Genomic DNA, 17,100 nt, shown 5'->3' with positions numbered 1-17,100 from the left:
AAGTGATGTGTTTTTTTTCTTACAGGTTACATCATTCAGTACCACGATAGGCACTATTTTTGGGTGACATTATTTGTTTTTGTCTTTATCTATATATTTTTACCTTGTACATATTAAAAGTTACGTTTTATAATTCCTACTATAGCTATGTTCTTCTAAATTTGGTGGGATTCTGTTTATATTACTTATAGATCTATTTTTGATCGGCTTTTTTCATAAGATGTGCTCAGCCTTGAGCCTCTGAACTTGGAGAAAGTTGTTTTTGCATTCTTAAAGTTAGTCTGGAAATCGTGATGCTATTGGATCAAAGACAAAATGGTGAAAATTTCCTTTGTATATTAACTAGCTATTGCACCCGGGGCGGCGAGCGTTTTTATTGGTACATTTTTAATTTTACGTTTTTTTTTTTTAAATTTGTTATTCATTCTTATTTTATTTTTTTGACATGGGGGTTCCCCTGTATTTTTGATAAACAGCCAGGCAAAACTGACAGCTGCAGGCTGCAACCCTCAGCTGTCAACTTTAGCACGGCTTGTTATCAATAATAGAGGGGTCCCCTCTCTGTATTTTTTAATTATTTAAATAATAAAAAAACCTGTGTGGGTACCCCCATTTTTTGACAACCAGCCAAGCTAAATCAGACAGCTGGGTTGCTGGTAAAGGGCCATGGATATTGCCTCCCAGCCTAAAAATAGCAGCTCACAGCCACCCAGAAAAGGCACATCTATTAGATGCTCCAATTCTGGTACTTTGCCCAGCTCTTCCCACTTGCCCTGTAGCGGTGGCAAGCTAAGTTCTTATTTGTGGGGTTGATGTTAGCTTTGTATTGTCAGGTGACATCAAGCCTATGGCTATAAGATGCCTATCCGTTACTAATCTTATAGTTGTATTGTAAATAAAGTCAGAGCCAGAATAAAGTCCTTTATCTGTGTGTGTGTGTCTCTGGGATTGGCATCTGCACCGTCACAGTTACAGCCACAAAATATTGCACAGTCACACCTCTGGACCCTGAGAGCGTCATAGACTGTTGTAAGGTGAAATTTTAACCCCGCGCTTTCCAATTCACCAAACCATTTTGCCCCTATCTACATAATGGGGGAAAAAGTGAAAGGAAAAGTGTTGGAGGCAAATTGTCAGCTGCCAGATGTGAACAAGGGGGACTTAAAGAGTGAGAGCGATTGGCGCCAAAGAGTATATACCGTACAGTTGCTAAGGTGGGGCCCCAACATGGGATACTCGCCACACACGGGGATATGAACATGCACACAAAATGCGCCACACACTACCACATGCTTGAACACATATCCCACCCTCAGCACACATTTCACCACACATACACCAACCTCGCCACATAAGTCGAAACACAAGTCACCACTCAAAACTCGCCACGCGCAAAATTCGCCACATGCAAAACTAGCCACACGTGCAAAACTCACCTCATGGAAAACTCGACACACGCAAAACTTGCATAAGCGGAAAAATTGCCACATGCACAAAAGTTGCAACACATGCAAAAGTTGTCTCACACAAAACTTGCACATACTCAAAACGCACCACACACAAAACTCACCACGTGCAAAACTTGCTGCACACAACTTGCTACACTAACCTGTCACATGCAACTCGACACACAAAAAGTTGTTACACGCATGTCACCACACGCAACTCAACACACACAACTTGACACATGAAACTCGCCCTAAAACACACACAAGTCTGGTCTTATCCTTCAAAAATAAAAATCTGATTAATAAGCAGACAAACTACAAGAGCAACAAATGTACCATATAGGAAATACGGCAGCTGTTAGTCACATGATCTGTCTATTATGTGTATGTGTGAGCTAATATATACTGCCGGGGGGAGGGCTTCCTGTTGGCTGGGGATTTATCAGGCTGCCAATTTAGCTTACAAATACTGAGGTAAAAATACTGACCAAATAACGTAAGAACTAGGTCTAATACAGGAGGAGATGACATACAGGTATATACAGGTCCTTCTCAAAAAATTAGCATATAGTGTTAAATTTCATTATTTACCATAATGTAATGATTACAATTAAACTTTCATATATTATAGATTCATTATCCACCAACTGAAATTTGTCAGGTCTTTTATTGTTTTAATACTGATGATTTTGGCATACAACTCCTGATAACCCAAAAAACCTGTCTCAATAAATTAGCATATTTCACCCATCCAATCAAATAAGTGTTTTTTAATAACAAACAAAAAAACCATCAAATAATAATGTTCAGTTATGCACTCAATACTTGGTCGGGAATCCTTTGGCAGAAATGACTGCTTCAATGCGGCGTGGCATGGAGGCAATCAGCCTGTGACACTGCTGAGATGTTATGGAGGCCCAGGATGCTTCAATAGCGGCCTTAAGCTCATCCAGAGTGTTGGGTCTTGCGTCTCTCAACTTTCTCTTCACAATATCCCACAGATTCTCTATGGGGTTCAGGTCAGGAGAGTTGGCAGGCCAATTGAGCACAGTAATACCATGGTCAGTAAACCATTTACCAGTGGTTTTGGCACTGTGAGCAGGTGCCAGGTCGTGCTGAAAAATGAAATCTTCATCTCCATAAAGCATTTCAGCCGATGGAAGCATGAAGTGCTCCAAAATCTCCTGATGGCTAGCTGCATTGACCCTGCCCTTGATGAAACACAGTGGACCAACACCAGCAGCTGACATGGCACCCCACACCATCACTGACTGTGGGTACTTGACACTGGACTTCAGGCATTTTGGCATTTCCTTCTCCCCAGTCTTCCTCCAGACTCTGGCACCTTGATTTCCGAATGACATGCAAAATTTGCTTTCATCAGAAAAAAGTACTTGGGACCACTTAGCAACAGTCCAGTGCTGCTTCTCTGTAGCCCAGGTCAGGCGCCTCTGCCGCTGTTTATGGTTCAAAAGTGGCTTTACCTGGGGAATGCGGCACCTGTAGCCCATTTCCTGCACACGCCTGTGCACGGTGGCTCTGGATGTTTCCACACCAGACTCAGTCCACTGCTTCCTCAGGTTCCCCAAGGTCTGGAATCGGTCCTTCTCCACAATCTTCCTCAGGGTCCGGTCTCCTCTTCTCGTTGTACAGCGTTTTCTGCCACATTGTTTCCTTCCAACAGACTTACCATTGAGGTGCCTTGATACAGCACTCTGGGAACAGCCTATTTGTTGAGAAATTTCTTTCTGGGTCTTACCCTCTTGCTTGAGGGTGTCAATGATGGCCTTCTTGACATCTGTCAGGTCGCTAGTCTTACCCATGATGGGGGTTTTGAGTAATGAACCAGGCACGGAGTTTATAAAAGCCTCAGGTATCTTTTGCATGTGTTTAGAGTTAATTAGTTGATTCAGAAGATTAGGGTAATAGGTCGTTTAGAGAACCTTTTCTTGATATGCTAATTTATTGAGACAGGTTTTTTGGGTTATCAGGAGTTGTATGCCAAAATCATCAGTATTAAAACAATAAAAGACCTGACAAATTTCAGTTGGTGGATAATGAATCTATAATATATGAAAGTTTAATTGTAATCATTACATTATGGTAAATAATGAAATTTAACACTATATGCTAATTTTTTGAGAAGGACCTGTACTATATACAGAAGAGATGACATACAGGTATATATAATATACAGGAGGAGATGACATACAGCAGGTATATACTATATACAGGGGAGATGACATACAGGTATATACTATATAGGATATGACATACAGGTGTATACTATATATAAGGGAGATGACAAACCTGTATATACTGAGGGGAAAATGAGGTGTGAAGTGAAAATGAGGAGTCAGGGAAAATAGTGGAGTGATCAGAAAATGACAGATGTGAGGTCGAAATGACAAGTGTTAAGGGGAAATGAGAGGAGTGAGGGGGGGAATGAGAGATGTGCGGGAGAAAATGAGAGGCGTAATGGGAAAATAAGAGAAGTGAGGCGCTATAACTAACCACAGATATTTACTATGCCCAGGCAACGCCGGGCTCTTCAGCTAGTTTGAAATAAAAACAAAACAATTTTTCCTTTCTTATTTAAAAATAACAAACCCTGATAAATGACTGTAACGCTCATTCAATTGAAGCCATTGTATCCTGTAATAAACCAAAAATAAAAAAGCAACCATATCCCTGATCTGTCCATAGTGATGTCCCATTCCGTAATCCATGTCTGGGGGATGAACAGTTTTCAACCTGGATGGTGCCAAGATGCAACCATTCAGGCTGAGAACCACTGGTGAATGAGCTGCTGCGAGAACAGCATCAATGACAAGCGGTGATGTCATCAAGGTTACCTCCGGTCACTGAGGCTGCATTCCCAGTCTGGCTGAACTGCGGTGACCTCAGCACCATGAGAAAGTCAGTGAAGTCACTGACTTTCTCACAGTGCTGAGGTCACTGGTATGAAACCGCTTTGTGCAAGGCTGCCACTCACGTCGTGACATGGATGCATTTTTTTAAAAAATGTGTATGGCTCAATGAAATGGCATCAGTGTGAGAAGGGGAAAAAAAAACAGTACTAGAACGTGTCATACAGATGTGTGAATGTAGCCTAAAAGTCCTACCCAGCTACAATATGGGTAACCCCTCCAGCTAGGACACTGTGTACATTTGGTGTACAAACCTTCTGTATGTGTGGATGATGCTGGAAGATTTCTAGTTTCTACATAACACAATTTCTTAATTTGACCAGTGAAACAATTACTATTTTTTTTTTTTTTCCTGGAACCTTCTGAAGCAGATGTCTAAAACTGGATTTCTCACTCAAATTGACTGACAGTAATAACTAAGGGAGATGTTAATAAAATAATTCCCTAATATAAAAAGTGAATAAAAATTGGAGCGGAATGTTTAAAGGGTATTTCCTTACCATTTCTTTTTTCTAAGGTTGTGAGCAGTTCTTAAAAGCTATATTTATTCTTCAATATTCTTGGCTCCAGACTGTAGCTAAGGAAGTTAAAAAAAAAAAAAAAAAAATTATGCACCCCTTCTTCCTGACATTTATCAAATATGGGAATCATTACATGTCTCTGTACTGCTTGGCAGCCCCATGCTTTTCTGTAAGACCACTTATTTGAAGTCAAGAGATTTGGGCCACATGTTGAGTATTTGGTAAGTGGTGTCTACTAGTGATGAGCGAATATACTCGTTACTAGAGATTTCCCAAGCACGCTTGGGGTCCTCCGAGTATTTTTTTTAGTACTCCGTTTTAGTTTTTAGCGCCGCAGCTGAATGATTTACATCTCTTAGCCAGCATAAGTACATGTAGGGATTCCCTAGCAACCAGGCAACCCCCACATGTACTTATGCTGGCTAACAGATGTAAATCATTCAGCTGTGGTGCTTAAACTTAAACTCCGAGCACTAAAATATACTCTGAGGACACCCGAGCGTGCTCAGGAAATCTCAAGTAATGAGTATGGAGCGCCCCCAGACACAGGGCCACGCGTTTCGGTACCGGGCCTCTCTGGTTCGGTTCTGAGGCTGTCACGGTGGCTAGACCCGGTCCGCGACCCTGCTAAGGGGCGTCCAATGAAAGTAGTGAAACGGTCTGTCAGGGGTTCGGGACGCCACCTGTGGTGTTCGGTCAGAGTGACCCACGCTGCTATGGGGTCCGCTGGGGTGATGGAATGGCAGCTGGATGGTATACCTTCCCACAGGTGAAGTATGTTCCCAGTGGTGTAGGTGGCAATGGTGTGAGGTGCAGTCAATAATGAGGACTCAAGGTTGCAGGCTTCAGGATCCTCAATCCAGAGTACGTTTAACAGGGCTATCTGAGACCGGCCGGTCCGATGGGCACATCCAGAGCTTCCTTCGCAGATGGAAATCGTTGCCTACCACTAGCGCCTGTGTGTTGTAGTCCTACCCTGCTGAGCATTCGGAATAGTCCTCACAACTGCTGTTCTTGTTTGTTCGTTCTCTACAGCTCTTTCGTTCTCTTTAGTTCCAGATGTTACTAGTTTCTCGTCCCCCAGGTATATTTTGGCTAGGACGTACCCGTATGACGGGAAGGCTTGGAGGTCTTCCGGGACCCTAGAGACGCCCCTCTCCCAATGTTGCCCCCTATGTCTTCTTAGGAAATTTAAGGTAGACAGCCAACCTATAATTAACTGTTCAGTGGAGTTTGAAGTAAGGCCTGAAGTCAGTTACTCCTACGGTGTTCCGGCCACCGACTACGCGCCTCAGTAAGATGTTGTCTCACTCTCTCACTGGCTCTCCCCCGTGCTTGATCTCGTTTACACTGTTCCGCAATATCCTTCCCTTCGTGTCTCCTTCTTAGGATACCGCCGCAGGGTGTGCAGGCGCGGTTCTGTTCTGTTCGCTAGGCACCTGCCAGGTTTCCACGCATGACAGGGGCCCCCCTGTGCCTTCTCCCTGCAACACCCCCTGCCACGGGATGTTGTCTGAATCCAACCCAGTCAGCTTCTGACTAACTTCCTCCCCAGCCCCTAGTTTTACCAGTGTGAGGAGTGGCCCAATAAATAGACGTGTTTCGATTATACTTTTTCCTCTGATTGTTCCAATCCTGGTTTTGGCTTACAGATACCGAGGTAAAAAGACTCACCAAATCGACGTGTGCACATGGCCTTACAGTATATACCGTATGTACTCGAGTATAAGCCGACCCGAGTATAAGCCGACCCCCACCCCCTAATTTTGCCACAAAAAACTGGGAAAACTTATTGACTCGAGTATAAACCTAGGGTAGGAAATGCAGCAGCTACCGGTGAATTTCAAACATAAAAATAGATGCTCCATACCGTTCATTATTGCCCCATAGATGCTCCATATAAAGCTGTGCCCCATATAATGCTCTGCACCGTTCATTATGGCCCCATAGATGCTCCCTATAAAACTGTGCCATATAGAATGTTCTGCACCGTTTATATGGAGCATCTATAGGGCCATAATGAAGCTGTGCCACATATAATGCTCTGCACCGTTCATTATTGCCCCATAGATGCTCCCCATAAAGCTGTGCCATATGGAATGCTCTGCACCGTTCATTATGGCCCCATAGATGCTCCACATAAAGCTGTGCCCCACATATAATGCTCTGCACCATTCATTATGGCCCCATAGATGCTCCACATAAAGCTGTGCCCCATATATAATGCTCTGCCCTGTTCATTATTGCTCCATAGAAAGCTGTCCAATATATAATGCTGCTGCAATAAAAAAAATGAATAAATAAAAAAATCACATACTCGCCGCTCTTCGCTCAGGACGCCGGCACTTTCAATACTTACCTGCTCCTCGTGTGGCTCAGTCTCCAGCACTGACTCTCAGCAGAAGGCGCACACTGACTGTCACCGCGCCCTCTGACCTGAGCGTCACTGCCAGAGGACGCTGGAGACGGAGCCGCACCGGAACGAGGAGCAGATAAATATCGTGCAGCGCTCCCCTCCCCGTATACTTACCTGCTCCTGGCGCGGTCCCTGCTTCTCCCGGCGCTGCATCTTCTTTCTGTATTGAGCGGTCAGTTACCGCTCATTTTCAGTCATGAATATGCAGCTCCACCTCTATGGGAGGTGGAGCCGCATATTCATGACTGTAATGAGCGGTACCATGTGACCGCTCAATACAGGAAGAAGATGCAGCGCTGGAAGAAGCAGGGACTGCAGGGACCGCACCAGCAGTAGGTGAGTATAATTAGACAGCCCCCGCTCCCCCTCCCCTGCCGACCCCGGGTATGACTCAAGTATAAGCCGAGAGGGGGACTTTCAGCTCAAAAAAATGGGCTGAAAATCTCAGCTTATACTAGAGTATATACGGTAGTCTGATTTGACAAGCATTTAACCAAAACCCTTCATGATTTTGAAGTCTTACAGTCCTAAGACATATGTGCCACACGAGATTGGTACACAAAATGAGAATGCTGGGTCTGAGGGAAAATGTGTGTAAATTGGTAAGTAACTGGTGATAGAGAATATACCATTTAGAACCACCCTCTGCTTCCTAACTGGGTTGCTATGACCAGTGGGGTACCGCAGGGGTCGGTGTTAGGACCTATTCTCCAACATATTCATTAATGATCTGGTAGAAGGTTTACACAGTAAAACATCGCTATTTGCAGATGATACAAAACTATGTAAAGCAGTTAATACAAGAGAAGATAGTATTCTGCTACAGATGGATCTGGATAAGATGGAAACTTGGGCTGAAAGGTGGAAGATGAGGTTTAACAATGATAAATGTAAGGTTATACACATGGGAAGAAGGAATCAATATCACCATTACACACTGAACGGGAAACCACTGGGTAAATCTGACATGGAGAAGAACTTGGGGATCCTAGTTAATGATAAACTTACCTGGAGCAGCCATTGCCAGGCAGCGGCTGTCAAGACGAGCCGATCATGGGGTGTATTAAGAGGTGTGGATACACATGAGAGCATTATACTGCCTCTGTACAAATCCCTGGTTAGATCGCACATGGAGTACGGTGTACAGTTTTGGGCATCAGTGCTCAGGAAGGATATAATGGAACTAGAGAGAGTACAAAGGAGATGGGGAACTACAATACCCAGAGATTAGCAAAATTAGGTTTATTTAGTCTAGAAAAAAGACTGAGGGGCGATCTAATAACCATGTATAAGTATATAAGGGGACAATACAAATATCTCTCTGAGGATCTGTTTATACCAAGGAAGGTGACGGGCACAAGGGGGCATTCTCTGCGTCTGGAGGAGGTTTTTCCATGAACATAGAAGAGGATTCTTTACTGTTAAAGGCAGTAAGAATCTGGAATTCCTTGCTTGAGGAGGTGGTGATGGCGAACTCAGTCAATGGGTTCAAGAGAGGCCTGGATGTCTTCCTGGAGCAGAACAATATTGGATCTTACAGTTATTGGGTTCTTTCGAAGGACGTAGATCTGGGGATTTATTCTGATGGAATACAGGCTGAACTTAATGGACAAATATCTTTTTTTTCGGCCTTGCTATCTGTTACTATCCAGTGTTAGACATTTGTTGATCACCATTTTGGTTTCCATCTTAGGCTGCATACACATATCCAGCTTGCAAGCAAGTTGTCATCTGGCTGTGACTACTCAATCTTTAAGGTAAGGTCATTTACAGTACTGATGTATCTTACAAGGGGATCCTTCCGATCCATCATTGGCTTGATGAGGTAAGGGTAGTGTTTATGCTGGGTGTCAGGGGACACAACTCTGCCGTCTCCAATCAAGACAATTACGCAGTTGGCTGACTACTGATGTATGAGGCTGGGATATTATGGAGTTCAACGAACATAATAAAATTATATTATAGTTATATTTTTTTAAAACAAAAAAATTACCAAATGGTGAAGCAATACGATGTATTTAATCACATGGCGTAACAAGAGGAAAAAGTACTAAACCTGTATCGCCAAAATGGCTTGGAACTTAGCGGAGGGAAGTGGATAAACAATGGACAAATGCAGAGCGCTGTGCCTTCCAGAACTGACAAAGGAGACCCCAAACTCTGATTTTTGTTAGCTCGAGGTTACGCCCACATGCCTGCCATTGGTGAGCTCATAAGGAGTGTTGGTTGTGTGATGTGCTTGGTCCTGAGAAGATTGAGATGCCTCAACTCTCAGGATATCTTTGCCTCTGGAGGTCCCAGGCAGGAGATGTTGTTGTCATGTTTCCTATCACAATTTTGCCTTTCTATAGAGATGAAACATGGCGTCATCCATCTGTCCAATATTAAGTTGGAGGTGCTGGGCCAGCCTTGGGTTGATGTGAGTGAAAACATTGTTGGCTACAACGCCAAAAATAGATCTCCCATAAATATCGGATCAATACAAACCCCAATATTGATCACTGGCTCCACTGTCTGCCATGCCTTTGAACATATTAAGCCCCTTCCACTTTCCCCCCTTGGAGTATATGAATCCTAGACTTAGTAGTTATAAATAATCCCATAGCTCAATGTGAGGGTGATGTGTCCCCTCTCCGGAGAGGTCTTTAAGGATTTTACAAACTTTCTAACACCGGGCATGATCCATCAGTGTTCAAAATTTGTAAAATAGCTCCTGGATGTGCCAAATATGTTCACACACAACACATTTATTGGCAGAATGTATACAACAGTCCAGTTAATTTTAAGGTTTTTTGCAGAAATTCTGTACATGCTATTTACATGTATTTGCTATATCAGACAGACCAATGTGAATGAGCATGACAGATGCCCACCAATGGCAGATCTCTGGTCAAAATGGTGAGATGCCATGTTGTATTTGCTTGGTTGTTGGCTTCTGTAGCGCATGCCAAGCTATGAATCTACATCCATCATTTACAGCCCTCACCAGGCCACGGTCCATTATAAAGATGAACTGGTGTCTCAATGAGTGGATTGCATTTGACTACACTCGGATGACATCTGAGTGCAATCTCATTTTCAAAGACTCGCACTTCTCCACATCCAAGAAAATCAACTCGCTGTGAGTGGCATAATAAGGATAAGTATGGTTGTGTGACCATAGCCTTATCATAAGTCATCTATAGTAGCTCAATAATTTCTCAGCACTTCCAGAGAAAGCAAAGAAGAGAAAATTCTGCAATCTCTACTGCATGTCCAATTTTACCACAATCATTTGCAATAAAATTCCTGCATGTTGATGAGACATTTTAATAAACTTGTGATACAGATTTCTGCATTCCCTAATTTTCCATTTTAGGATGAAGTGTATTTTTATATTTTTTTGCCCCCTATAGGATGGGATTGAACCCATGTGGGAAGACAGTAGAAACAAGAGGGGTGGGCGGTGGCTCATCACCCTTTCCAAGCAGCAACGACACAGTGACTTGGATGCCCTTTGGCTTGAGACTGTGAGTAACACCTGCAGGGAAAAAAAGACTCCTAACATGTAAAAAAAAAAATGGGTCTCTACACGCCTCGCTTAGGTTAATGTCGGGTTCCCACGAACTGGGTGGGAAAATGTGAAATATTTCAATATATTTTATTTTCTGGTGTTGACGGAATAAGTGTAAATTGTCTTTTACAAAGACATTTCTAATGTGGAAATTGATAACTTTTTTTATTTCATGATAGTTGGTCCGAGTTGCAACACATGAACACTGTTATGCCATCTCTCTCTTCTTCCCTAGCACTCCAGTATTGAACTAATCATTTGGTACAGAAACGACTACCACCGCTCAGCAGACTGTGCAGCCGCTTCCAATTAAGTAAATGGGAGCTAAGCTGCAGTACTTGAGAATGACCACTATATGGTGTACAGGGCTTTTCTGGCTCCATACGCTGTGACTTATAAGTGCCAGCTAACAGTTGCTTTGGCTATAAATAAGAAAGCAATATCAAAGTCCTGAAAAAACTATTTTTTATTTTTTTTTTTCGTTTAGTGGTTCCCAGGAACAAAAAAAAACTAAAATAAATAGCATTATAAACAATATCCTAAATATTTTCCCTTGGGGGGGCAGGCAGCCGTCCAGATTTCTCATGCGGAGATGGCATCGCAAGCCTCGCACTGTCGTGGCAACTCTTTACTTGAGCATGACAGTTGCATAGAAATACAGTCACGCACAGGTCAGGAACGATGCCGGAGAAATATGGCCATCTGTCTGCGCCCTTAGCTAAACTCTCTGGGTTTTGTCTAGGGATGTAACCATTACAGAATTTTTAAAATGGCGGCTGCCTTGTCTTATGTAAAGAAATTTGTCATTCTAGAACAGGTTTGTCTGCGTACATCCGCAGCATCCAACCCGCTGCGTCCAGATGTTAAAGCATAATGGATGGGATTTCAAGAAATCCCATCTCCACTATGTTTGCACTGATGTCCACGGCTCACAAGCGGAGACGGACATGCGGTGCGTCTTTCCAGACCGCACCATGTCTATTTATCTTGCGGAGAAGCTCAATCTCCGCAAGATAAATATTACCGTCCAATGTATAGGACACTGTGATTCCGCTCGGTTCAATAAACATGCGGAATCACCTGTGCTCAACAGCCGGCAGCACTTTGGATGGAGCAGACATGTGCTGCATCTAATGCGTTGCCAATTACTGATCGTGGGGCCATTACCACTTACCCCAAGCTTCTTAGGGTCTTGGCTGAAGCTAAAAGGGTTTAGCATACAGTGTCCGTTTAGAGACCAGGAGCTCTAGCTTGACCCATGGACTAGGTGGTGCTATCATAGGGAGAACGGTATGCCAGCCACAGCAATAGCTGAGCCGATGAATCTCAAACTTTGGATCCATGTGGCGGTCACAATAACCGCCATGTAACTTCCATCAAAATTCTCTGCATTTTGGAGACTTAAGGTGGCGGTCCACCTTTTTGAGGTCATATCTCTATTTTATGTATGTGTTTTGGACTAACACTTTTGCAATTGGGTTTCATTTAAAAAATATAGCCACATCTGTATAGCTTCTCTGTGTTGTGTGCTCTATTGCGGAGTTAATTGAAAATCTCGGTGAGCTCCTATTTTGATGGCTCAATGGCAGAGATGGTGGTTGCTTCCCTGTATGCTCAACTTTCTTTCCGTGCTGCTCAGCTGATTTATGACCACATCAGATTGTAAAAGCCAAATAATGCAACATTTTTTAATTAATCCAATTGTAAAAATTATATTAAATACTTGCAATATTTTGGGCCAAAGATGACAACCTGTACTAAAAATCATCTGTCAGTAGGACCAACCCTCCAAAGCTATCTAAAAGGGATTGCGGATTCTAGAAAGCTGAATTAAATGATATCTTTGATCAGCTGTCTTATTCCAGAAGGAAATTGTATACAAGTTTAAAACCCTTTTTTTGCCAAACTCCAAAACATTTTGTCTAGTATTGTACGCCCATTGCAAATGTATGCACCCAGATTAACCAGTTTCTCCATGTCCAGTTACTGTGTCTGATTGGAGAAGCCTTTGATGAATACAGTGAAGAGGTCTGTGGCGCAGTCATTAACATTCGGGCTAAAGGAGATAAGATTGCAATCTGGACCCGAGAGGCTGAGAACAGAGAGGCCGTCACATACATTGGGTAAAACTGACGGAGCTTGAATTACTCAACTGAATTAACTATGGGGAACATGCACTTTGTGTAAATCACAGAAGTGGTCCGAGTGTAAGGGTACCGTCACACTATACGATTTACCAACGATCACGACCAGCGATACGACCTGGCCGTGATCCTTGGTAAGTCGTTGTGTGGTCGCTGGGGAGCTGTCACACAGACCGCTCTCCAGCGACCAACGATGCCAAGGTCCCCGGGTAACCAGGGTAAACATCGGGTTACTAAGCGCAGGGCCGCGCTTAGTAACCCGATGTTTACCCTGGTTACCAGCGTAAAAAACAAACACTACATACTTACATTCCGGTGTCTGTCCCTTGCCGTCTGCTTCCCGCACTCACTGACTGCCGGCCGTAAAGTGAAAGCACAGCGGTGACGTCACCGCTGTGCTCTGCTTTCACTTTACGGCCGGCAGTCAGTGAGTGCAGGAAGCAGACGGCAAAGGACCTGACGGACACCGGAATGTAAGTATGTACTGTTTGTTTTTTTTTACATTTACGCTGGTAACCAGGGTAAACATCGGGTTACTAAGCGCGGCCCTGCGCTTAGTAACCCGATGTTTACCCTGGTTACAAGCGAACGCATCGCTAGATCGGTGTCGCACACACCGATCCAGCGATGACAGCGGGAGATCCAGCGATGAAAGAATGTTCCAAACGATCTGCTACGACATACGATTCTCAGCAGGGTCCCTGATCGCTGCTGCGTGTCAGACACAGCGATATCGTATGGATATCGCTGGAACGTCACAAATTGTACCGTCGTAGCGACAAAAGTGCCACTGTGTGACGGTACCCTAAGGGTATGTGCACACGTCAGGATTTCTTGCAGAAATTTCCTGAAGAAAACCGGAAATTTTCTGCAAGAAATCCGCATTTTTTTTTTTTTTTGCGTTTTTTTTTTTTTTTTTTTCCCGGTTTTCTTTGCATTTTGCAAGCGTAATTAGCTTGCAGAATGCTAGAGTTTTCCAAGCGATCTGTAGCATCGCTTGGAAAACTGACTGACAGGTTGGTCACACTTGTCAAACATAGTGTTTGACAAGTGTGACCAACTTTTTACTATAGATGCTGCCTATGCAGCATCAATAGTAAAAGAGAGAATGTTTAAAAATAATTAAAAAAAAATGGTTATACTTACCTGCAGACAGCCGATCTCCTCAGCGGCGTCTGTTCCTATAGATGGTGCGCGCAGGACCTTCGATGACATCGCGGTCACGCGACCGGTCGCAGGAACGCGACGTCATCGCAGGTCCTTCACACAGAGCATCTATAGGAACGGAACCGGCAGCGTGCACCGCTGAGAGGCGGGAAGACATCGAGGGTGAGTATATCACTATTTTTTTTTTATTTTAATTCTTTTTTTTTTTTTACCAATTATATGGTGCCCAGTCCGTGGAGGAGAGTCTCCTTTCCTCCACCCTGGGTACCAACCGCACATAATCTGCTTACTTCCCGCATGGTGTGCACAGCCCCATGCGGAAAGTAAGCAGATCAATGCATTCCTAGGTGTGCGGAGTCACCGCAATTCCGCAAATTTAATGAACATGTTGCTTTTTTTTTCCACGGAAAAAAATGCAACATTTGTACAAAAAATGCGGAATACATTGTAAATAATAGGAGGCATATGTAAGCGTTTTTTTCGCGTTTTTATAGCAAAAAAACACAAAATACTGTACGTGTGCACATGGCCTAAAGGTTTAATGAAGGACCCCTAAAAGGAACGCCTAAGCTTTTAATAAAATGTTCTAAAACAAACTTTTAATTCCATCCCATTAGTGACTGGGGTATCTTCTGGTGTGTACTGTTAAAGGGAATCTGTACCCAGGTTTTTGCTTTGTAATCCTGAGCGCACCATGATGTAGGGGCAAAAGACAATTTTGCAGTTTCAATGCAATTGGTGTTTTATCAGCAGGAGATTATCACTACAGGACAAGCTGCACTTAGGCCTTCTTGTCAAACCATGCCTACAGTTCTAATTGGCAATTCTGTCACTATACCTTGTACACAGAATGTTGCTAATCAGTGGTGTGGGTGGGTTATACAGGACTCAATGTGGCACCCCAGAAGTCCGGTTGCCACAGTGGCATTGCCTCCCTCACAGGGGTGATATCATGCCTGGAAGCAAGGAGGGGTCCCCTTACCAGGTAACACCAGCATCCAACACTTTGTTTGTTTTTTTTCCTGACTCCAGACCAGGAAGGGGAGCTATAACACCTGGTTTCAGGGGAGCTTCCCTATAAGTTCTGGCCTGGAGGCAGTTAGTCAGTCTGAAGGAGAGAGTTGGAGAAGTTGAGGAGACCCTGGGGAGTGGAGCTGTAACCAAGCTCACCCCAGAGCTGAGTGCTAGAAACCAGGCACAGGAGTCCGTGGTTGCATGGGTAAGTCCCGGCAACTAAATCCAGAGGGCAGTAGACTGCAGGTCTCCTGGCCCGATCTAACACCCAGCGGCACAGCAACATACCAGAGCCCAAAGCCACCACGAAGGAGCGACACCTGTAATAGGGTCAAGCGGCCTGCCATGTGGGTAATGTTTTATTTTAACTGTCAGACATTGAGAGGAACTTGAGCAGAGCTTAAAGCAGCAAGGACCTAACAGGACAGCGCACTAGGAAGACCTCTGAACCCACCTGGCTAGGTGGATCCTAAATTGCTTCCAGGCTGCCTGGATCTCCATTACCATCTGTTATCCGTGCCCTGGATTGCACCTTTAGTCATCAAGCAAAGGTAAAGAAAACTACAGTGTACTCCAGTCACTTCTTGCACCCTCAGTCCTGCACCCCAACGACCACAATCCCTTACAACATTACCGGTACCCCTGGGGCCCTGCTTCACCTGTGGGGAGCAGAACCGCCCCAGCGGTCCCCTTAAGCAGCGTCAGCCATCCAGTGCCGGACACCACAGGTGGCATCGCGTTAAATCCCCTATAAACTTTCCCTCATTATTTAATTGCATGCCCAGGACAACGGGTTGGGGAGACTGCTACCGTGACAATCCCCCCCCTAAAGAACTGCGCAACCCGGACAGAGTACCCCACGGCCCTAGCGGGCGTCCCATCAACATCAGGAGCTCTGCTAGATCTGTAGCAGAGAAACTGATTCAATCATAACCGCTGCACCCAGTAAACTTGTTATCACTCGGATCAGGGTCTCTGTCCCTACATCATGTTGAGCTTTGATTACACTGTAAAATTCTGACAAATTTCTTCTAACGATCCAGGACACATAGTGCCACCGGCATCGTGGGCTCACTGCACTGCCATAGTGTTCCAGTACATCTCCCATCCTCAGAATGCAGATACGGGTGCCGCTGCCAGGCCTTGTGCAGGAGCTCTAGGATATCACTGGGCTAAACATTCTGGTCTGGGGCAACTGCAAGTCACAAGGGGGGGACTGGTAATCTATTTACTTTGTACTCTCCGTGATATTCTGGAGCTCCTTCTCCTAGCACTCTATATTGCTGTTACTTATGTCTAAACTGACAAATGGGTGTTAACATTCTCTTGTCAAAGGGGTGTGTCCTAGATGAATATTGGCAACCAATTCTCATTTTAGTCATACGTTTCTGGAAGAATAACTGGGACATGGGGATGATCCATAATTGGTTAATAAAGCAGACCTGCCAGGCTCTCTGCGGATGGCAGCACCTCTTGGGGACACTTGGGCATGGCTGACAGTTTGACACTTACACAGCGATACCTGATGGGTGTTATTTCTTTTGCAGATCTGGAGAGGGAAGGGCTTTAGTAATTCATGACTTTCTCCAGGTTCTGCAGAAATGATCTATGTAATGTTCTTTTTCCCTCTGCAGTAGAGTGTATAAGGAGAGACTGGGCCTGTCCTCCAAAGTGGTCATCGGTTATCAAGCACATGCAGACACCGCTACCAAGAGCAGCTCCCTCACCAAGAATAAGTTTGTGGTATAGAGATCTACAGCTATAACTTATCGAGGAGCCATTTTTTTTTCTCCCTTTATACTTGGCGGATATGTAAAAAGGCATTAGATGTGTCATGTAAGAAAAAAATGAATATTTGTGTTTAAGTTTGCTCTACATATGTGCCATGAAACAAAGTAAAATCATTT

General features: G+C 44.1%; 1 protein-coding gene across 1 annotated transcript in view; it reads left to right on the top strand.

Moving 5' to 3' along the window:
• Positions 1 to 17,100, top strand: part of EIF4E1B (eukaryotic translation initiation factor 4E family member 1B) — a 43,966-nt gene extending 26,866 nt beyond the window's left edge. Inside the window, exons 6-9 of the mRNA XM_069762313.1 lie at positions 9,009 to 9,072; positions 10,711 to 10,824; positions 12,852 to 12,991; positions 16,828 to 17,100. Coding sequence (XP_069618414.1) covers positions 9,009 to 9,072; positions 10,711 to 10,824; positions 12,852 to 12,991; positions 16,828 to 16,942 — 433 coding nt within the window. The 3' untranslated portion in view covers positions 16,943 to 17,100. The remainder of the gene's footprint in view (positions 1 to 9,008; positions 9,073 to 10,710; positions 10,825 to 12,851; positions 12,992 to 16,827) is intronic.

The sequence above is a fragment of the Ranitomeya imitator genome, chromosome 4, assembly GCF_032444005.1.
Source record: "Ranitomeya imitator isolate aRanImi1 chromosome 4, aRanImi1.pri, whole genome shotgun sequence".
In the NCBI taxonomy this organism is placed as follows: Eukaryota; Metazoa; Chordata; class Amphibia; order Anura; family Dendrobatidae; genus Ranitomeya; species Ranitomeya imitator.
This window is presented reverse-complemented; position numbering and strand designations above follow the sequence as displayed.